This window comes from Emydura macquarii, unplaced genomic scaffold, assembly GCF_026122565.2.
Source record: "Emydura macquarii macquarii isolate MOO-44397 ecotype Brisbane River unplaced genomic scaffold, CSIRO-AGI_Emac_v2 contig_3470, whole genome shotgun sequence".
Taxonomy (NCBI): Eukaryota; Metazoa; Chordata; order Testudines; family Chelidae; genus Emydura; species Emydura macquarii.
In genome coordinates, this window is record NW_027133607.1 from 8,970,985 (window position 1) to 8,994,226 (window position 23,242).

Consider the following 23,242-nt stretch of genomic DNA (forward strand, 5'->3'; position numbering starts at 1 on the left):
GAGTTGAACTAGAATGAAAAGAGCACTCCCAGCAATGCACTCTGGCTACAGAACGGTAAAGCTTTATTCCTAGTTCTGGATGGTTTAATTTTGACATCTTGCCAGGAGCAGCCTTTTCTTTTGTGCTGCATTCTGGTCACAGGAGCTCTGCTTTGAACCTGTGACAGCAGAACAAGCATCGACCATCCCTGCTAGAGATCAATAAGGGGCACAGCCCTTCACGTGAACAGAGCACAAGGACTGATCTGGTACAGCCTGCAGTACTGAAAGGGTTAGAGGTCCAGGAAGATGCATGCAATCACAGGGATCCCTTTTTTTTCCCCTATGGAAATGGTAACTTACATCTCCAGAGGGACACGGGGATGGTGCCATCCCTGAAACTGGAAATCGCTGCCTTACCTACATCCGCCAACAGCTGGCACTCAGCTGCCTGTCACTCACACACTTACGGCATCTCCTCGGGCAACACGTCTGCCAGGATGTTGATGGAGTCGGTCTTGGCTTTGGAGGTGGGAGCTGCGGCCAGCAAAATCTTCAGCAAAGCAATCTGCAGAGGGAGAGGAATTCCCCCCCCAAATACATTTAGACAAACTGGCACCAGAGGCCTGCGTACAAACAACACGGGGCAGAGGAGGGAATCCGTTTTAGCTCATGCAATGCAGCTGCAGCCTGGAGTCAGTGCTGGTCACAGGTCATGGGCAGGACACATGCTGCCACTCATGACACTAATGGGGGAAGCAAAAACTACAGCAGAGCAACATGTAGACACCCTACAAGGTGGGCAGTTGGGCTCTGGGAATTGGGAATGGGATACTGACCCTTTCACCATTGGGCTCCCTGTTCCCACTCAGCCAGGTAGTGACCTGATGTGGTCACCAAGCTGCGTGCTGGCCTATATGAAGCAAGCTGGCGGTTTAGAGTTCAGTTCCAAGCACGACAGGTGTCCCCATCACTGACCCATCACCACCCTGGCACTAACTCGTCCTCCTGGGATAGTCTTAGCAGAGAAGACAAGGGATGAGTGGGCCAATGAAGCAGAGCTGCCTCTTATCCATGCTGCTGGCCCCACCAGGTCAGGGCTGGACTATAGCAAGAAGAAAGCCTGCACCGGTGATCTGAGTTTCCAGGGCTCTCAGTCCAGGACCTCCACCAGTAGTGAGCGCTCATGCACATGCTTTAGAAAGATATAGACTTACCATATACTGGGGGAGGTTGTACAACATCGCCCGATAGAGCATCTCACAGGGGGTCTCCTGAACGTCCTCCTCCCCCTAGCATGCAAACAGACAGATGCAAGAATTAAAAAAAAACAGAGCGGTCACTCAACATCGGAGGTATGTCAGAGACACCCCCGCCCCCGGGAGCCTCGCTCGAGGTGGAGAGGCAAAAGCGGTTACCTACCTGTAACTGGTGTTCTTTAAGATGTGTTGCTCATGTCCATTCCAAGTAGGTGTGTGTGCGCCGCCTGCACAGTTCACCAGAAAGTTTTCCCTCAGAAGTACCCGTAGGGTCAGCTGTGGTGCCCCCTGGAGTCATGCCTCCATGGCGCTCTAGATAGGGACCCACCAACCCGCCACCTCCTTAGTTCCTTCTTGCCAGTTGCCTCCAACTGAGGGGTAGGCGGGTGGGTCCTGGAATGGACATGAACAACGCATCTCGAAGAACACCAGTTACAGGTAGCTAATGGCTTTTTCTTCTTCAAGTGCTTGCTCATGTCAATTTTAAGTAGGTGATTCCTCAGCCAGATCGAAGAAGCTGGGTTTGGAGCTCAGAGAACTACGGATTGGAGCACGGCTCTGCCAAACGAAGCATTGTCTTTGGCTGGCTGGGTAATTGCGTAATGAGCGGCAAAAATATGGATGGTGGATCACATAGCCGCTCTGCAGATATCCTGAATTGGTACTTGGGCCAGACAGGCTGCTGAAGTGGCCTGAATGCTAGTCGAATGGGCTGTATGCTTAGGAGCCAGCACTTTCATAGAATCATAGAATATTAGAGTTGGAAGGGACCTCAGGAGGTCATCTAGTCCAACCCCCTGCTCAAAGCTAAATCATCCCAGCCAGGGCTTTGTCAAGCCGCAGCTTAAAAACCTCTAAAAACCTCTAAAGATTCCACCACCTCCCTAGGTAACCCATTCCAGTGCTTTACCACCCTCCTAGTGAAAAGCCATAGCAGGTCCTGATGCACGAGGTAAACCATGAAGAAATTCTCTGGGAAGAAATTGGAAGACCCTTCATTCTCTGCCAGCACCACCAAGAGCTGAGTAGTCTTTCTGAATGGTTTGGTTCTCTCTATATAGAAGGCTAGTGCTCGTCTAATGTCCAGCGAATGTAGCCTGCGTTCCTGACTGCTAGTGTGCGACTTCAGGTAGAAAACCGGAAGGAAGATATCCTAGTTCACATGAAACTGGGACACCACCTTCGGTAGAAAGCAGGGTGGGGATGGAGTTGAACCTTATCCTTAAAGAACACAGTGTATGGCGGCTCTGACGTAAGCACCCTGAGCTTGGAGACCCTTCTAGCTGAAGTGTTGGCTGCTAGAAATGCAACCTTCCAGGATAAGTATAACAGGGAGCACATTGCAAGAGGCTTGAACAGAGGGCCTGTCAGCTGTGAGAGGACGAGACTGAGATCCCATGGAGGGACTGGTTGATGAGTAGGAGGATACAGTCTGTCTAAGCCCTCCATGGACACAGGTAGAGCAATCAGTGTACCATGGTAACGCTCTACACTGACACACTCCTTGGAAACGGCTCCTTCAGACACTCCTGCACAGGCAGTCCAGCTACGGAGGGTATGGGTTTCTTACCAGTGACATGGGACACTTCTCCAGCTCCTCTTCATTCTTGATCTGTATATCTGAGATAGAGACATACTTGTGCTGGGGAGACACACACAAGAGAGGCAGAGTAACACTGGGACAGAAACAGAATCATAGAGTCATAGGGCTGGAAGGGACCTCGCGAGGTCATCTAGCCCAGTCCCCTGCACTCGTTGTAGGACTTAGTAATATCTAGACCATCGCTGACAGGCGTTTGTCTAACCTGGTCTTAAAAATCTCCAAGGATGGAGATTCCACAACCTCCTGAGGCAATTTATTTCAGTGCTTTAACCACCCTCACAGTTAGGAAGTTTTTCCTAATGTCCAACCTAAACCTGCTGCAGTTTAAGCCCATTGCTTCTTGTCCTGTCCTCAGAGGTTAAGAAGAACAATTTTTCTCCCTCCTCCTTGTAACAACCTTTTATGTACTTGAAAGCTGTTATCATGTCCCCTCTCAGGCTTCTCTTCTCCAGGCTAAACAAACCTGAAGAACGCTGTGCAATGAAAAACATGCCCATCTCCTTCTCCTGTTCGGCCAGGGCAGGGCTAGATTTACAGGTCTCACCAGAAAAGATCGTCGCAGACGTGTGAGAATTTATCCCCGCGTGGGATATGCCTAGAGCTGCGAAATGCTTCACACACATCATACACAGACATCACTCCAACCAGGACTGAAGTGCAGCATCCTCTGGAGTACAACACAGCGAATGCTTAACAGTGCATGGGCAACTGCATCCAAAGTTTACTGCATCCAAATGGAATTGCAGGGGGGTTTAGTTTGGCCAACACCAGAATTACTAACCCTGAACACCTGCAAGAGATTCCAGGGCATCTTTAATGACCCCAAGTGGTAAAACCTGTGACTTCATCATTTATTTGTATTGCAGTAGCAACCGGTGGCCTGCACCAGGGGCAGATTGTTAACATAGACCCAGAGGGCTGATTAAAAAGGGGTGGGTGGGGAGAGTATCTTTTCCTTTAGTTTCCTGTATCCAGTCCTCCTTAGCCAGAGTGCTGGAATGTACTATGGACTGAGATGTGAAAGGGAATGGGGGTGGATTCAGGCTTCAGTAGTAATGTGGATTCTATTGGGGAAGCAATTCTAGCCACACAGGATGGCTTCGCGGTCTATGGTGAGAATACCTGGACTGCCTAGTAAAACAAGTTCAAATCCCACAGGGTTGACTCAGTTTGCCAACCTCTGAAGGTGGACAGATACAGCTGCAAAGTTTGAATGCACGAGACCCTGAGCCAGACATCCCATCTGCTCTGCGTGTGCACTGACACGCTCTTTTGCATTGGTGATCCTGACCAAAGATTTCCCCCGCTCCTACGGAGTACTATGTACCAGTTCCCACCCCACAAGTGGCTCTGTTTCAGTGCTGTGGGATGTAGGAACCAGTGGCATTATACCACTTCAAGACATCGGACAAGCCATCTCCTATATTGAGGTCCCACAGACCAGAACAATCACAGACACTTAAGGTATAGAGCCACTGCATTACCTGCTTTAGCGTTTTCACGCTTTCATGGATGGGCCGGGGCAACCCTACTAAGGTATCCGTGTCCCTGCAGGAGGAAAAGAAAGAAGATCAGTACAAGCCCAAAAGGAAGACCTGGAATTAACACTTTCCCTTTCAGATCTGGAGCAGAAGACAGACAGGCAGCCTATTGTCAGATGGACGAAACCCAGATGTGCCAGGCACTCAAGTAGAGATGACTAAATGCCATGATCGCCTGCCCCCTTTCCCCATCTCCGCTCCTCCGGAGGGGCAGACACACCTAGGACATACTAAAAAAGGCACAAGATAAACGGTGAAATCCTGAACGCCGGTACTTTGCCACGTGACAACAGCTACACAGACAATGGAGAAAGGGAAGATCTGTCACCAGTAGTTTCCAATTCTGCTCCAGTGGATCTGGGTTCATTCCACGTTTATGCAGGGGCTTTTCTGGACTCCAGAATCTGCTCCAGCCCAGTTCTGTCCCTCCCCTTCCCGCTCACTACACTCCCATCTCAGCACCCTCCTCTTCTCCTTCCCCTCCCATCAAAAGGCAAACCTACACACAAACAATCAAACCCATGGAATAAGATCCCCCGGGCCTACTATCACCCTGACCACTTGCGTGCATGAAGCATCAGTTTCTCCCCACTTGTTCTGTTTGCTCATTATGCTGTAAGCTCTTTTGCGCAAGGACTGCCCTCTAGAATGTGGTTTTATGAGGCAGCATGGCCCTGACACAGCCTGAGAACTGCTACACGGCCTCCTAAGCATTCAGTATGCCGACTGCCGCACAAAAGCCAAGGGTTAATATCTCCCAGCGACCAGCTAACTTTGCAATGACAGGAGTTAAGAAGAGTACAGACTTCATTCGCCAGCAAAAGCCAAACCAACTCTATTCTCCCAGACGCCCAGTACTCACTGTCCGAGGGTGAATCCAATGAATTTGTTCCTGCTGGTCTCCAGGAAATGCTCAATGTCCTTCTGTCTGATAGAGTGGCAGGAGAAACAAAGAGGGAGAGAGGGAAAAACACACGCGTCCCATCAGCACCAAGTCTGCTTGGAAACTGTACACCATCTCCCCAACCCTCTAGTATTGCTTAGTGGGGTCAGTAAGGACACCTGGCACACGTCTGCATTGCTCCACCTAATTAGTGGCCAGGAGCAATATAAACGAGATGATCTGGATTTATTCTAACCCTCTAGGGTAACTTAACATGTGGGTATAGCTGAGAAAGCGACTCTGTAAAACCAGTATCTTCTTATTCAACCTCTCTCCTCCCTGCAAGTCATCAAGGGCCATCTGCTCGTTCAAAAAAAAAAAAAAAAAAAAAAGCGGTCCACCCCATGAGCCCTGACAGAGCATGAAGAACATGTCTCTTCTGCCTTGGGCATCCTACCTTAGAACTGGTAGCTTAATGCCATCAGTAGAATTTTTATTACCAGGTGACACTGCGAGAGGCAAAAAGAACCCAGCTGAATTCCATATTCTATGGGGAGTTTGCAGCCCAAAAACCAAAATGGATAGAACAAACATGGGACCCCGCAGCACTGAGTATGCAGTGACGGATACATCAGAGCTCCGTGGGAAACAGAAGCCTGCCCATTTTAATGAGCAGCATAGTGACCAGGTCTGGTGACAGCTCCATTTATCCCAGCTGCTCAGCTGTATCCCTTGCACTGTTCCCAAACCAGAGAAGTACGTGTGCTCCTGCATTTTCAAGTCCAGGTCAGATCCTGGCTCTACCGAAGTCAATGGCCAAACTAGCACTGACTTCAGTGCGGCCGAGATCAAAACCACTATGTGTAACACTGTCTCCTCACCTCATGGACCAGTACCAGCCCTGGAAAGAGGCACATCCCCCACCCCATACCTACAGCTTGAGGTTCTCTGAACTCTCAGATCACAGTGAAGCCACTGGAGGACACTCACCATCCGGGCATGTAAGAGAGACACTCAATAATGGGTGAGAGGTGATTTCATTAAACAGCTCTCAAAACTAGCTCCCCAAGGCCGCAACCAGGGATGTACCCAGCTTTGGATCACCAATTCTGGCTGGTAATGCGGACCTTCCTCCCCCCTATGTAAGAAGGGGCAAGCCAAGGGGTCTTAGAATCATAGAAGATGAGGGTTGGAAGGGAGCTCAGGAGGTCATCTAGTCCAACCCCTGCTCAAAGCTGGGCCAACCCCAACTAAATCATCCCAGCCAGGACTTTGTCAAGCCGGGCCTTAGAAACCTCTAAGGGTGGAGATTCCACCCCCTCCCTAGGTAACCCATTCCAGTGCTTCACCACCCTCCTAGGGAAAAACTTTTTCCTAATATCCAACCTAGACCTCCCTCACTGCAACTTGAGACCATTGCTCTTTGTTCTGTCATCTACCACCGTTGAGAACAGCCTAGCTTCTACTCTTGCATATGGAGCACTACAGAAGAACCAACTCTACTTCCTGCAACACTTGGGGTTTCCATGGTAGCCTCCCACCCAACCACGACTGATGTGACCATACTTGGCTTGTAAAGCCTGGGGAGATCACAGCGAGGGTGGTATGAGAAAGGCCAAGTACAGAAAAGGGTAACATCCTTTCAGTCCAATAGGTTGCAGGAAGACACTCAACCCATAACTCATTGTAACATAAGGGGCAGGGGATGATGACAATGAAACTAGATGGCGATACCTGACTTTGGGTGCCCATGGAAGCCCTTTGGGGAAGGACACACGCTCAATGGGTGGGCGCTGAGACGGCACAGCCTGGACAACAGCACCCCGCTCCATCAGGTCCAGCTCCCCCTCAATTCCGCTGTCTACATCATCGTTTTCCTCTTCATCCACTCCAGCCTCATCGTTCTTGAACGGGTCCCTCTCGTTATACAAATCCAGGCTGTCTTGCTTCACGAGGGGCTGTAACACAAGGAGACAGAGGAGAAATAAGCAGGGAGGAGGAAGGATTTTACAAATTCTCAGGCTCCACTTCCCTAGATGGTCAGGAAACAGCACGGGCTGAATCCTGAAGTTTCTCCTGAGCAAGGACTTTCATCATTTGACCGTGTCTCTTTATTTGGCATCTCAGCGTGGACTACCTTCAAAATGGAGGCCCTGGCTTCTGGACTTGCTACCTACCCTGGAGAAAGCGGCGGAAGGTTCCCTGCCCTCCCTTTGAATCCAACTTTTTCTGGTCTTGCCAGCAACCGGTCCCCGAACGAGAGGCAAACTTTGGAACCACTGAGCGTAAAGCATCAGCTCAACCAGTTGAACTAGAGGAGAACCACCGTTTGTTGTCAGCTGGTCAGTACCTAGCACCTTAGCTCCTCTTTGCTGGTGACCAGACACTTGGGATGTGCTCTCACTTTCTTAGCAGGAAATAAAACATGCCATCTGCAGGACGTGACTGGTGAACATCAACCCCCTATCACTGGGAAATCAGGCAAAGAGAAGGGTGCTTCTGAACGCAGCCTCTCCTGTCAGATGGAAGATCCCTTTTGGAGAAACGCCCCCATGCTGTGGCTTCTTCCGTCACTAGCTCTTACCCGCCTGCTCCGGTGCCCACGTTTCAACGGCTGCTGTTCCAGGAGTTCAATGGTGTAGGTGGGAGGGGACGCAGCCCGCATGCTGCGCATCACCTGGATGCTGTCCTCCGGGAGAGGTGGCAGGCCCAGCATGTCCCGCTTCTTCGCTTTCATGGCCTGGAGGGCTTCGAATCCACCCAGGGTGAACTGTGGGCCAGCAGGTGAGATGGAAAAGAGACAGAAGAGAAAATGAGCTCTGCCTCCTGCACCCCCTGGAACCCAGCAGAGACATACCCCACACGGCTCCGCCTGGCCTCCGCTGCCGCTCTCCATGCCAGCACAGCTACACTGCTATGTATACCCACGCTAGCTCAAGGACAGCGAGCGCTAATGTGTGTACGCAAGCATGGAGAATGGCACCCCTAGCGCACAGTGTAGACGCAGCCTTAGCTCCTCTTGTACTACCCTAAATAATTCTCTTCTTTCTTTAGGGTTTGAACCCTTCAAATACCTGCAGGTTTGTGCCTACCTTAACTGTCACTTAGTGGAACTAGATCTCATCTCTCCTAGGAAGATAATCCAGGTGCAGCCATGCAAGGCCCATACAGATGAGGACTATTATCTTCTTTCTCCAAAGCCAAAACCCGGGGGCCTTTTTCATTTCCCTATCAAGTTGCAAACCCATGCCTAATCTGCTGTCCATGAGCATCCTAGTGCTTGTTCAACACCACTGGATGAAACTCTCTGGCCAGTGTTATATAGGCCAGACTAGAAGATCTTAATGGTCTCTTCTGGCCCTATAAAATAAAATATGAACACTTCTGCTTCCTAGGCATTTTCCTCTCATTTAATTATGGGCGTTTCCAAATTACTTTCCCATGGACGTTCTTCACATTCAATTTCATGTGGTCATTTCTCACCCCGATTTCTAGATGCCGTGCTGTCTCCCTGGCATTTCCATATTCTTTTCAGCAACATGTCACTTACTCCCTCCTCTGGATATTTAAGGCTGCTATTTAATGAGCCCAGACCTAACATGAACCTCAATAGTACCCCACTCCTACCACCATCTCCATTCCATATTTAACTCTTTAACAAAATCTTGCGTGTCTGACCCTTCGATCAGTTTGCATTTCAAATCGTGCTCTTCATCCCCGAGCCAACTTGAAGTAATTTCTCAAGTAAGATTTCAGGAGATGCCATGGCAAATGCTTTACTAATCTTCAAATGTCGCATCCAGCGCTTTCCCTTCAATCACTAACCCTGGCCAGCTTTATTCTTTATCAACTCCCAATGCAGCCTCTTGCTCATAGGGCCGTGCTCCAGGCACACACACATTCTTCTCACTCAGAATTTCCTGCTGTTACAAAAGCCAGTGGTGACAGTAACCCAGACCAAGAGATACCTAGCCCCATCGCCTCCGGCCAGTGCAGGCGGCGCTCTCTTTTATATTTTCTAGTGCCTTTTCAGTCTAGTATTAAGCGTATTTTGAGTGACGATGAGACTTCGATACCGGGGTCTCTGCAAGGTTGAATTAATTAGCAAAGGGAGCACAGGCAGCGGCCTCCCCATATGTGACACCTTCCCCGATTCAGGAGATTTTTGGAAAGAAAAAGGCTTGCACCCACCAGAAGTACCTTCCACAGCAAGAGCAGGACCTTCTTCATGGGGAAGTGTGGGGCATGCCCACTGCAGAACTTGGTCACCATGGTGAAGAGCAACAGAGCAAATGGTTCTTCGTTGTGCACAGGGAAACCTGCAAGGGAGGGGACCGAAATGAAACAAGATTGGAATAAAAAGAACCTCCTCCAAACCCAAACTCTCCCTGATGGGGCGAGTTTATTAGCACATAGCACATGTCCTTGTCAGGGACTCTGTACTCGCCGACATCAACCAGCCCTGAACAATCCCCCCGTGAGCATCTTTACAGTCTCAGCCTGAAGGTGATTTGACCTCAGGCCGCCACAATCAGGAGGATCCCACTACATTTCCCAGTGGTTTGTCCCCTCTGCTTTCATCGCTACAACGATGCCGCCTTCACAGCCTGGGATGGCAAAGCAGGCGGCGTTCGCCCCCCAGACAGCTGTACGTGAAAGAGAAACTGCCCTCACTCAGCTCTGTCCTGAAGGTCTCCCGGGAGTTTCTCCACTCAGGCAGGTCATCCTCCGCCTCCACACGTACGTTCTCCACCATCAGGTACATGACGCTCAGCAGCACTCTGGAGAGAAGGCACCACAATAGGCAAGTTGCACGGCCACCCCCAGTCCCTGCCATTAGGATTTGGGGGGATCCTATCCTCTCTATTCCTCAACTCCACTTACTCTCCTCACCTAGCTGTGTTCAGGAGGGAGAGAAGGAAGCAGACAGCAGGCCATCTAGCCCTTCCCTCTACTAAGGCAGGGGGAGAAAGTCTGGGAGGAAGGGGGTCAGGGGTTTTCCCAGAACAAGCCAATGATCTTTGCTCTGCACAGACAGCCGTGGAGCACACACGCCCTACAGTACAATCCTCATTGGGCCAGAGGCAGAGTTTACCGATCTCAAAAGCTGGGTTTTCCATCCCACTGCAATTGTGCAACAAGCGGACACTGGCGGGACCTGTCTCATCAGGGTGACTCCCTGGAATGATCCCATGGGGCCAGCCAGGTAACAGAAAAGACAACTAAAATATACTGTATTTTCTCAGCTGCACTACTGCTCGCGCCCTGGATTTCCCCACCTGTTTCTAAACCCCCCCCCCCCCCTCGGTTTTATCACATCTCCCCAACCTGTTCCTTCAGACACATCATATCCCAGCAACCTTCCCCACAGCAAAGGGCTTGCTACAGCCTTCTGGGGTGTCCATCCATGCCTCTCCATGGCCAAAGAGAGAGATGGGGCCGTAAGAAGACCTGAGATTTCCTCCTAGGAGCTGAACATGCAGCTGCAATAGCAATGCCAGACGCTGGTGGCCCGGAAAGATGAAGCCACCCAGCTTCTCTCTGCAGGGCAGCTGTCACAAGGCCACAGACAATCTCGCTAAACTTAGCCTGAAGAGTTCTGATGTCTAAAGAATAAGTCTGGGGACCTCCCTGCTACTTTGGCCAAGGCAGAGGTTCGATGACCACACAGCTTTTTGCCATCTCTAGTTCCACGCCAGGGCAGACAGACAAGCTCTAGAATGGATGAAAAGGACAGGTTACCTGAGCTCCGTGCTGTCCGCTAAGGAGATGGCTGGTTTCCTCAGGGCACTACTGCACGCCTGGCTGTTGCTGCAGTTAAAAGAGAGGACAGGAGCTCAGGGTCTGTCTCCAATCAGTCGATTGCTGCTTGGGATGAGGAGACTCCACCACTCAAACCAGACAAGGCCACCTTGAGCACCCACTTATGCGACGAATAACCAGGTTTAAAACCCAGTTCTGTAAGGCTGTGGCGGGCAGCTGCCAGCTCAGTACACGGGCTAATGTGTGAGTCTGCATCAGATGTTATTAAAACCCTGCTCATCATTCCCAGTCAGCTTCCCCCGAACACACACTCACCCATACCTTCTCCTGAATTGTCCCTTCTCCACTAAACCATCCTTCCCTCACAGCATTAACGGCTCTGGCGGTTAGGCCACCTTTGTTCAAGCCCCCTCATCCCAACTCCAGTTATAGCCGTTAGCAAAGAGCCAAAACCAAAACCGGGGGCATCGAGCAGACATATTAGTTTATAAAGACGAGAGCAGGTCAGAGAACGCTAAACCATCTCACTCTATCTCCATATTCAGCAGCTCCAGGAAGGCTGTGAAAGTTCCCATCTGGTACAACAGGAAGTTATTGTGCCGAGACCAACGTAGGACCTCCGCCTCCACGTCACACTCTCCAAATACACCTGGAGGAACAGAAAGGCCAGTGGAGCAAACTGTGCAAAGAGAGGCGGCTGTAAAGGAAAGTTAGCGCTGGTGAAAAGTGCCGGGCTCGAGTATGCAGAAAAGAGGCTGCAACCATGCAATCTTCCTCCGTCCTGACATGGAAGGACCACTTATCGGAATAGAAAGAGTTTGGTCTCAGCTTCCCATTCAAGCATTGGCGTCTCTCCAAACACGAGAATCAACATGCTCGGGGTGTAACTGATCCCCATATGCAGGATCAGGAAGGAAACTCCCCCCAAGTCTGATTGGCAGTGACCTTGGGGGAGGCTGTGCCTTTCTCTCCAGTGTGGGGTATGGGTGACTTGCCCGGATCATCTTGGTATATCTCATTAAATCAATTCTCTGCCATTGCCTGGGCCGTGGGCACTGGGGCACCTCAGTCCCTCCTATTCTTTGCTTTTGGCACAGCCCTCTGAAGACTAACCTATAATGTAATAGCTGGATTTAATTTCAGTCGCTGGGTTTAGTGCAGGGGCGCTGGTGGCTTGTGTGACGCAGGAGGTCAGGCTAAATGATCTGTTTCCTCCTGAGCTTAAATTTTATGACACTAATGGGGTGACAGCTTTCATGATTGACAACCATCCAGGAGGAACTGCACTGAGAATAAACCCCTCATTCCACCCCCTTCCACCCTCGCAAGACAGCTCGTTTTAAATAACCGCACACCAATACATGCATGTGCAGAAAGTGCCAACGAGCCAACGCCCAGTCAGGGAAACGTCCTTCAACAGATGCAAACAGTGAAGGAAAAACACTGCTTCGAGTTTCCATTTGGTCTACGGTAGGTCATGATTTGGGAGGAGGGGAAGAAAAATGAACTAAGTGAGGGTCTCATGGTACTGGAGACCAGACTGACAATATCCAGTTCATCCCTTACTGGCCTGCACAACATGAAAACGGAGGAGGAACAGAATGAAACACAGGATCCAGGGGAGAGAGAAGCCAAGTGTGGGGGTGGGGGGTGGAGAGAAGGAAGATGCTAAGTGAGGACCCACCCACCTGGGCAACGAGGGACCCTGCAGTAAGTTGCTATCATAAAAGGTCTCTTACGGGGCTCTTTTCAAGCAGACCAAGCAGCCTGCAGGTGATAACTCAGTCCCTGCTGGCCTGGGCTGGATTTATTCCTGCAACCTCCATATGAGGCATTGCTAATCTAGACGCCGAGTACCTGGCAGTGTCCAGATCTACAGACTGAAGTCTTCAGTTTCTATTCCCAATCCCATGAGCCATTCAGTCTCCTGAGAGATTCGTTTCTGGAGTAGGACATTTGCCCTGCATCTGGATGCATTACAGCCTTTGCCCAGTACTAAGAGAGCATGGTGACAGGCCATGCAGAAATACCTTAAGGGCTCGTGTAAACGAACACACAGGTTTGCATCAAATTGGGGTTAACTCTACCCCGGGCTGGCTGTCCACGTGCTCAGTGTCCGCGTGGCCCCTGCTGTCATGCTCTCAATGTTTCCCATTTCAAAGCGGAGCAGTTCAAAGCACACCAAGGAACGTCTAGTGTGTGGTAGCTGGGTCCACGCAGATGCAGCAGGCGGCAGGCAAGCACGAGGCAGATTTACACCCCCCGCCCTTGACGGGAACTAAGCGTTTGTTTAAACAAGCTCTTAGACAACACAGAGAGTCGAGCCCCCATCCAGCAGGGTGAACAAACAATTCCTCCCAGCCGTAGGAGCAGCCATCGGGCAGTCAGCCTGTCCGAGTAAACTGACGGCGCAAATGACGCCCGGAGCGCAGCTGTCTGCCGGGCGCAGGGAGTTACCTTGTGCCAAATAAAGAATGGATCGGGCGGCTTTCAGTCTCCTGTCCCGGTTGATCACCTCCAGCTTGTCCAGCAACCGCATCACGTAGGCTTTCTGCTGAGCCAGCTCCAGCTCCGGCCATCTCTTGCCCCGCACTGGAAACAAGAGATGAGAATGAACCTGAATCCCGGCACCCCCGTCGCCTGCTCCCCTTTCCTGCAGGGATCATGCACCAGCCTCTCGCTCACACCACAGGGATGGGCGAAGCACCAGATGGAAGGAAGCCAAGAGGAAGAGTTTCCAGGATCACTGGCACGCTGGCAAGACAGGCAGACTTTTCCAGGCACCCAGCCCTATTCTTAGCACCCTCCTTCAAATGGACGACACCATGACAGCCGCCGTTTATCCGGTTTGGAGCCAGCCCAGTCCTCTTTTCTCCCCGTCCAACACGGAGACAAAACCTGACGTATCCTGGACAGGGGACACCATTCTGAAGAGTATGCTGCTGTACACCCCCCATCCTCTCCGCCACCACGAGCTCGCACGCTCTTCAAAATGGCTTCCTCCGGGCAGCGCCACCTCGTGCACGCACTGCGTATGAAGTCGTGTCGGCAGGGGCAGGCCCACGCCACTCCCGGGAGTACCAGAATGCCTGGTAGTTTGTGGATGGGGGCAGCGGCCACCTTACGTATTGTTCCCATTTGACATTGCCAACTCATGGGACACTGGGAAACATTCCAGCCAGGCCCAGTTCGCCACCCATGCTCTTTCACTTCACGCATCAGGGAAGGAAACCAAGGCTGCAGGAATGTCAACTACAAAGTACACGCAGACGTCACCGAACTCAGAATCGTCGGCTTCCACAGCCCCTCCGCAGACAGCAGCCGTTCTAGGGTTTCAAGCGTTTGCAGGCTCTCAATCGCGAGGGACATGCCTATCACTGCGACGTTCTCCCTGTCCTGCTGGCTGGCATGTCAGGCTTCCATTCCCAACCGCCCATGCAGGACTCATTGCATAGCCTTGGGCCTGTTACTCGCTTGCTCTGTGCTTCCGTCCCACCGCTCTGCAAAACGGGGCTGATACGGGCCCATGTCGCTGGGGGAGTAGTGAGAATTCACGTCTGAAGAACAAGAAAATTCTTACAGGTGCTAGGATCTTCCACACAGGCAAAGATACCGGAATTCAGCCTCACAGGTGAGAGGGGTGTACGATTCTCTTAGTTTTGTCTGCCCTGTTACAACCGTTTGTATCCAGCCCCCCCATCCCCACAGCATCTGAGCACCTCACACTCTTTGGTGTATTTATCCTCACAATTGGCTAAGTGACTCGCCTGAGGTCACACAGTTTTCATGGATAACAGTGATGATTATTTTTATAAAAAATGTTTCTGTTGCTAATTAATGTAAATGTTTACAGTTGAGTGAAATTATGGAAGGGTCAGACAGTGAGGAAGCCAGATAATACTTATTTAATGATAGTAGACGCTGAGATTAAAAAACGTAAAGCTTTACAATTGTTAAAACACAAACTGTCAACATCATGTCAAAATATACAAAGTAAATATCCTTAAAATCACACTAATAAGTTTCTATAATCAAGAACAATCATCAGATACATCGATGAACACAATGTGTTGGAGAAGAGTCAACACAGCTTTTGAAAAGGGAAATCATGCTTTGCCAATCTATTAGAATTCTTTGAAAGGGTCAAACATGTGGACAAGGGTGACCCAGTGGATTTCGTGTACTTGGACTTTCAAAACGCTTTTGACAAGATTCCTCACCAGAAGTTCTTAAGCAAAGTAAGCAGTCATGGGATAAGAGGAAAAGTCCTCTCATGGATCAGTAACTGGTTAAAAGACAGGAGGCAAAAGGTAAGAATAAATGGTCCGTTTTCACAATGGAGAGGTAAATAGCGGGGTCCCCCCAACGATTTGTATTGGGACCAGTTCTGTTCAACATCAGGAACCGGGGGGGGGGGGGGGGGGCCGAAGGGGCAAATTCTGCAGATGATACAAAGTTACTCAAGATAGTTAAGTCGAAAGCAGACTGCAAAGAGTTACAAAGGGGTCTCACAAAACTGAGTGACTGAATGACAAAATGGCAGATGAAATTCCATGTTGATAAATGCAAAGTAATGCACATTGGAAAACGTAATCCCCACTCTACATATTAAATGATGGGGTCTAAATTAGCTGTTACCATTCAAGAAAGATCTTGGAGTCACTGTGGACAGTTCTCTGAAAACATCCCCTCAATGTGCAGTGGCAGTCAAAACAGCTAACACAATGCTGGGAATCATTAGGAAAGGGATAGATAATAAGACAGAAAATATCGTAATGCCTCTATATAAATCCATGGTACGCCCACACCTTGAATGCTGCGCACAGTTCTAGTTATCCCATCTCAAAAAAGATATGTGAGAATTGGGAAAAGTATACAGAAGGGTGACAAAAATGATGAGGGGTATGGAACAGCTTCCAGATAAGGAGAGATTAAAAAGATTGTTCATCTTAGAAAAGAGATGACTAAGGGAGTGGGGGGGAGGGGATATGACAGAGATCTGTAACATCATGAATGATGTGGAGGAAGTGAACAGGGAAGTGTTATTCATCCCTTCGAACCAGGGGTCACCTGATGAAATTAATAGGCAGCAGGTTCAAGGCAAACATAAAGAAGTATTTCTTCACACAACGCAGAGTCAGCCTGTGGAACTCATTGCTCAAAATAAAAAGTATAACTGGTTTCAAAAAAGAATGAGATAAGTTCATGGAAGTTAGGTCCATCAATGGCTATTAGCCAGGATAGGCAGGGACGCAACCCCATGCTCTGTGCTCCCTAAACTGCCAGAAGCTGGGAGTGGACAACAGGAGATGGACCACTCGATAATTGCCCCGTCCTGTTCATTCCCTCTGCAGCATCTGGAGCTGGCCACTGTCAGAAGACCCTGGTCTGACCCGTGCAGCCAACCTTATGTTCTCAAGCAGCGGTTTTCTTACTTTGCCAATCCATAAATTTCGATGATTGTTGATGGAAATATTTTTTCGTGTGTGTGTGTAATCAACGTTTACTGACATTTACCAGCAAAAGCCTCAGCCTTCTAAGCCTACAGATAACTGATCAAGCCCAAGGGGATTCAAGTTGTGAGCGGGGTTTCTCCGTAGGGTACGTCTATACAGGGATAAAAGCCCCATGGCACAGTCACAGCTGACCCGAGTCAGCTGACTTGGGCCCATAGGGCTAAAAACTGCTCTCCAGACATCTTTGCAAGGTGCCAGATTCTTGAGCCCCAGAGCCTGAGTCAGCTGACCCAGCTCAGCCGTGGGTTTTTTATCCCCATGTGGACATTGCCTGGATGGCCCCCGTTGTATTCATTTAGATCGAATCGGTGGGCTAATGGTGCTAATATAACCCAGTTAATACAACAGTGTTAAACAATGTTTGGGGTTTGGGCATGCAGAGACCTGAGCCTGCTCAGTGCCCAGGCAAACATACCATTAAATATTATTTTAACCTTTTATTAAAGATACAGAACAGAAAGAAAAACACCTGAACGGTTAAAGCACGTGAAACGTAACGTATTAAGTGCAGCTTTTATTTTAACAACCTTCCTTGTTCCATTTCCCTTTGGCTGGTGAGAGTTTTAGAAGGAACTTCCCCTTCCCCCTTCTTTGACAGTCTCCTAGATGGTATCAAAGACAGTAATAACTGTCCTTTTTGGGGGAAAGAGAAGTTGAGATGAGCTGGAGTTGTTGCGGCTGCTGTAGTTAAAGTCTGATCCCGTTTTCTAGAAAACAAAAACTAGACACGCGAGGGGAGAGAAAAGAACAGCTGAAAGAGAAAAGGCAGCTTCAGTTGCTGGGGCTGATGTTGGCTTGTAGCCTCACCATAGGAAAAACACAGGGTCAGCACACGGTCTGATCAGCCACGCTGAGACTTGGCAAACTTGTACCAGCGTCGGATTGTTTAGGGCATTGTGTTTAGCTGCTTCTTTTTGGTCATGGGCTTACAGCAGCGTTGCACAATATACGGTGTTGGCCGGCGAAGCCAGACTCTTCTTAGACAGAAGGAAAAAGTAGAAGGATAGGAAAGAAAAGCTATAAGGCGGGAAAGGAAAAGGACAAACAAGGCTGCTGGAGGGATTATGACGAAGTCTTATATCCCAAGAGGTGTTTGGAATTCAGCTGGAGCTGGTGGAGATGGAGATGTCAACTGGGTCCCTCTCTCTTGCTCAGTTTGGTCAGGACACCTCCCAGGATCAGGGCCCAGGAGACAGCAGAGGTATCAGCCAAGCGGTGAAGCTCTTTCCAGTAGTCGATATTTCTTCCAAAGTCTCTTTCTTTACGGACCCCCAAAAGGGAATCCATCCCCTCATTATTTTGCTCACTGGCAAGGCCTAGTGTCCAACATACCGATTGTAGTGCGCTGATTTCTGGTTTCACTTTTATCTAGTTTACCGGGCTTGACTTCGGCAGTGTCCTTCAGTTACGGCAGGAGGCCCTTTTGGCTGGAATTGACTCCCTCCGTCTCCCTCTTGCATCTGTTCTCATCATCGACATTGGTCGTTATAGGCTGTTGGGACATCTGATGAACTTCCACTCACTTCTCACAGGAGGGTAAACATGTAGGCCCCAATGATCAGAACCCACCTCAAACCCCGGGGCAGTCCAAAAAGCTGAAGGCCGCAATATACGGAGCCAACCCTGCAAGCTCTATTGGCCCAAGAAGTACCTCTCCGTCTGGGCAGTCCCACTGAGGTGTGTTCACCCAGGTAAGGGACTCCTCATGAGCCTGGTTTGCAGGGTTGGGCCCCGGTCTTGCCACATGACATGCAACAGGCCAGAACGGGATACCTTGCGTTTGAAAATCCTCTTCGAAGCACTTCCTGTTGATAGTGAACTCCGGTTCCTCCGTGTAGCTGTACAGTTCTATTGGGGAAGACAAAAAAAAAAAAAAAACAACACGGCTTGAGATCTGAGATTAGAGACGGATAGCCCCAATTTCCAATTCCAGTGCCTGAATCCCCAAAAGGGCACTTCGGTGCTGATCTACTCATTTGAGCAAACATGTGGGAAATGGACGCCTACATTAAATAGTTTAGGGACAGTGCGGCCTAGTGGAAAGCCCTGGACTGAAACTCAGGAGAATTAGGTTCCATTGCAACCTCTGCTATTGGCCTTTTGGGTGACTTTAGCCATGTTATGTCCCTGCTCTCTGCCTCAGTTTCCCCATCTGTAATGTAGATAATGATACTAATCTGCTCTATAAAACACTTTGAGATCCACGGACGAAAAGGGCTAAATAAGAGCAAGGGATTATTATTAATAAGCTTCTCTATCAGCACAGTATTCAAGTGACTCGTAAGCATTAATTAATATATCTTAATTACACTCCTGTGAGGTAGGGAAGTAATGTGCCCATTTTACAGATGGGAAACGGAGTGACAGAAATGTGCCTTTCCCCAAGATCACCCAGTCTGTGGAAGAAGCAGGAACAGAATCCAGACCCTCCCAATTCTCACACCAGTCCCTTAATTACACGCGCGCATCCTTCCTCTCTCACGTAGGCACCCAAGTTTAAAAATCATGCTCCCAGTGTCAATTAAAACAACGCAGCCAGGGTGAGGATGGGACATGGTGTGTGTGTTTAGGTAGCCCTGACTCAGCCTGGAAAACACTTTCACCCAATTGAAGTGGGATCCATAATTACTGCTAGGTAAAAAATAATAATACACACAGCCAAGGACCCACTAAACGTGTGTTACCGGCAACACTGCCGTTTGCTATAATGGCATTATAAAAATCTAATCGACCTCTCATCATTTATACCACTTGTTCACTTTTTTGTACTTCCTTGTTTCTAATCAACTGCACCCGCAGGTTCTCCGGCACCAGCCCATGGGAGTTGCAGACACTGCGGGGAATGTTTCCTTTGGGTTATGTTTGCAGTTGTTTCTAATTCTGCTGAATTTTGTAGTGAGAGGGGCCATAAAAGCGTGGGACCAGACACACACAATTAGTATTGATATCGCAATACAGATGAGGCTCAGAACCCCATTGTGTGAGAAGCTGAAATGGAGGAGAGTAAGTGCCACGACTGGGACATGGGCAGTCCGGCCTAGTGGGTAGGACCAGCACTCAGGCCTAGTGGTCAGAGAAGGCATCAGGAATCAAGCTGGGGTCAGAGCCGGAGTCAGGAATCAAGCCAGGGATGAGGCGTCAGAGCCAGGAGTCCAAAGCCAGGAACAAGAATGGGATCTGTTGTAGGCCAGGTACTGCCGGATTGCAGAGGCAGCTTCCTGGAACTCCCTCCACGCTGAAATATCGTGCCTGGACCCGTCAGAAGTCATGGGGAGTGCTGCCAACTGGGCCTTCAATAGATGGCACATCCTGTATTGCTTACCTAGGGTTTACAGTGCGTGAATCGCAGCTCTGCCATGGATGACAGCGTGGAAGCGTTGGTCACCTAGATCTCTACAGACACAGGTTCTACTCCTCCGGTCCCTTAGAGGAAGAGACAATCCCTGCTTCAAGCTGCTCGCAGCGTACGTTAAAACAATTCGCAAGAGATGTGTAACAAATAACGAGAGGGTGGAGGGCACACGACTCTGTCAACTCAACAGGCAGCCAGTTTGCGGATTTCCAGACATTTTCTCTTTTAAAAGTAGATTTTTACAGAAGCTGGATTTGGGGTCAAATCTGACCCTTCTAGCGGGAGTTCAGGCAAACCCATCACAGACATCGTCTGACAGGACAAACTCTGATGTTGCACTGGTGTGTCCGACCCACTGTGGTTTTTCCATCACCCCCCCAAGTTGCGATGCTGCAGAATGACATTTCCCGAGCTCCAAAAGCGACTTTGGCGCCGCAAGCGTTTGAGAAGCTGAACACCACTATGAAAAATTGGAGCTGGCCCCTGATGTTCACAGGACAGGGTGAAAACTCCAGGGGAATTACATTTCCCATTTAAATGCGTGGTGGGGATCAAACCAAGGGATAGCCAGGAGAACTATTTTCTTCTCTCCGCAGTGGTGAAAGGACAGCACGCTGACAAAATGTACCACAGCCCCGTCTGCTCCAGCAGATCCTATGCTTAGAAGTGCAGACCTAAAAATAGCGACCCCTTGACAGTTTGCTGGTCGGAATGTGCTCAAGACCCCCTGACAATTACACAGCAGAAACTGCCTGAGTCATTTCACTCATCAGAGGATGTGAACACAGGGCCCGACCTGCTGCTTTAACTCCCTCAATCCCGGCTTATCCTGACCACAAAGCAGGACACTGTGCGGTGACGAAGCGGAACGACAGCTGAGTGACTCTCCTTGTAAAGTGATTCCTGCTCTGGAAACAAAACACCCGACAACTCAATCCTGCTGCTCCTAGCTCCCAGTCACGCCGAGGACTATTCCGAGAACCCCGCCAGCTCGGGCTGGAGATTGGAATGTGGGTGCGATAAAGCCCCAGAGTGAAACGCTGACGTTAAACGCCGATACCCAAGGAGCCTGCTAGTCACAGAAGCACTGCACATGACTCAGAGCTCAGGTTAATCTCAGACAGATGCCCAACAAGAAAGGGACCAGGAATGGACAGGAAAGCTTCCGCTTTTCAGTCCAAGTTGGCGGCGGCCATGAATTGTTACCAGGTGATGGGTGGCCGATGGAAGCGAGCCGATGAGTTTCACCATCTAGATCCCAATCGCCATCCGCAGCATCTTTCTGATCTAGAGGCCAAGGATTCAGTAGGAAATGACCTTGCTGAGATCCTCCTGCGTGGGCATATATTTGAGATGGAGGGTGTGGAGAGGCTTCACTGTACTGTGCTGTACTGTCTCCCTTAGCTCCTCCAGGTCAGCCACTCATCTCAAGGGCCGTATTCAGTCTCTGAGGGCCGTGAGTCGCTTGCACCGAATGCACACCTACGTTACCTGCCCACAAAGCAGGTAACTACACCTGCTGCCGCCAGCGCAATGAACTGAATAGAGCCCCTCTGCTGCAGGACTTCTGCCTGCGATATTTTTATTCTTGCATGGGTTTGTCATCTGTGTTCTCTCTTTTTTTGGAGGGGGGGGGCGGCTATTGGCCTAAGTTTAGAGAATGTTTGTTAGATGTAGCTAGCTGTCACACACCCTCTCTAAACTCCCTCACCACGCTCCGCTGGTCACCTAGAAGCTGGGTTTTTAAACCCCCTGTTCTCCCTGACATAGCCCTACCCCCTTGTCAAGGGATCTCCAAGGCTCACGTCGTCGTGCCTTCTTCACTTGGAGAACTCCCTCACCGAACTCCCAGCTGCTGCTCCTGTTTGCTAGGAGGAGAAGGGGAGAGTAAATGGGGCTAAAGCGTCTCTGTCCCAGCACAACCGTTTCTTCAGTTTAAACCCGAACAATTGTTCTAACACTTGGGCAGCGAGTTGTCGATGCAGCAAAAGTGCCAACAGGGGGAGTTTCCACATCCAGTTTCAAAAAAGAATTGCCACCCCAATCCGTGTGATTGCTCCGAAACCCCCCACCCCCGAATTACATGTCCTGTCCTGAGCAGTGCATCCACCGCAAGAAAGACAACATTATTCTCAGCCCCTCATATGGCTGGAGCACATGACTGAGAGCCAGTAAACCCAGCATTCTTGTTTTGGGTGTGACAACGACTCCGTCTACAGGCAGGCAAAAATCACTTAATCTCTTTCTGTTTCCCTGGCTATAAAGTGGGGGACAACACAGCTGAAATTAACATTTTGTCTGGCTGTTTATTAAATAGATTTTGCAAATACAGACGGAAGCAGGGTCAGAAAGAGCTCTCCCCTGACACTGGGCAATGAGCTGGGGGAAAGTACTTCAGGAATGAAAGGTGTTTGAACCGACACGCCTACTCTGCCCAGGTGCGCAACATGATGGAGCGGTTTTGCCGAGATGATCACGTTTGGCGGGCTGGGCTACAAATCACTTATTGAATGCAGGGGTGATGAAATGTGATCTTTACTGCCTGATTAAAGGACAGCAGAGCTGCACGTAGCCTGATTGAGGAGGTCACCCTAAACTGACTATAACTTGTTAACCAGTAAGAACAGATGCCAAATCCTGCAGGGCGAGGGGGGGGGGGGGGGGGTGACACAACCACAGGTGTTCCCTCTGCCCAAAGAGTCCAAGACACTGTTCCACTGACCTTCCCAAAGGCGAATCACTGATAAGCAGGACTAGGGGCTATGCCTTAGACTTGCTGTCAGGAAAGTGGTGCAAAGACAGACAGTGCAGAGGCTGTACCAGCTGCAAGGTTTCCTGCTACCCAGTGAAGCCACTAAGAGCAGCAATCACTGAAGATCTGGGTTAAGCGAACACAGCATCGCAGAAGCGGCAGTGATCATCCAGCAAATGCAGCACACGACCAGCAGTGGCAGAGTAAAGCCGCAGCGGCAGCAAACAGCTAGTTGCGGAGGTGCACAGCAACCACGGAGACATTGCTCAATGCCCCCTCCCAGGGGTGGAAGGTGAATCCTTGCAAAAACACCTCTGAACTCTGGGTCTTTGCTAACCAAACAGCAAGCTGTGAGCTGGGTGCAGCAGAGAGAGGGGAGTGATGTGTTACAGGGACGTTTGTTCGTCGGACCAAGGCAAAGAACCCTGCCCAGTACACTGTACAGTCGGGTTTTTACTTACAGTTCCATGGTTTGAATATGGTTGTGGTGTTTTCCCAAACTAATGCTTGGTTCCCTTTCCCTCTTATTTAAAGTTCTCTTTTGTTATACACAGACTCAGTGCTTGCAAGAGGGGAAGTACTGCCTCTCAGAGG

The 23,242-nt window shown here is 49.8% G+C and overlaps 1 protein-coding gene across 2 annotated transcripts in view; it reads right to left on the reverse strand.

Annotated features, from left to right (window-relative positions):
• STRIP2 (striatin interacting protein 2) overlaps positions 1-23,242 on the reverse strand; it is a 57,304-nt gene that overhangs the window by 27,268 nt on the left and 6,794 nt on the right. Inside the window, exons 3-15 of one of the 2 annotated variants that reach the window (XM_067535003.1) lie at positions 18,318-18,392; positions 13,486-13,620; positions 11,557-11,677; positions 11,008-11,076; positions 9,940-10,046; positions 9,457-9,584; positions 7,850-8,035; positions 7,000-7,223; positions 5,245-5,310; positions 4,326-4,389; positions 2,809-2,880; positions 1,197-1,271; positions 450-547 (exon numbers count right to left, since the gene is read on the reverse strand). In XM_067535003.1, the coding sequence (XP_067391104.1) occupies positions 450-547; positions 1,197-1,271; positions 2,809-2,880; positions 4,326-4,389; positions 5,245-5,310; positions 7,000-7,223; positions 7,850-8,035; positions 9,457-9,584; positions 9,940-10,046; positions 11,008-11,076; positions 11,557-11,677; positions 13,486-13,620; positions 18,318-18,392 (1,420 nt within the window). The remainder of the gene's footprint in view (positions 1-449; positions 548-1,196; positions 1,272-2,808; positions 2,881-4,325; positions 4,390-5,244; positions 5,311-6,999; positions 7,224-7,849; positions 8,036-9,456; positions 9,585-9,939; positions 10,047-11,007; positions 11,077-11,556; positions 11,678-13,485; positions 13,621-18,317; positions 18,393-23,242) is intronic. The other variant, XM_067535004.1, reaches the window with a different exon arrangement.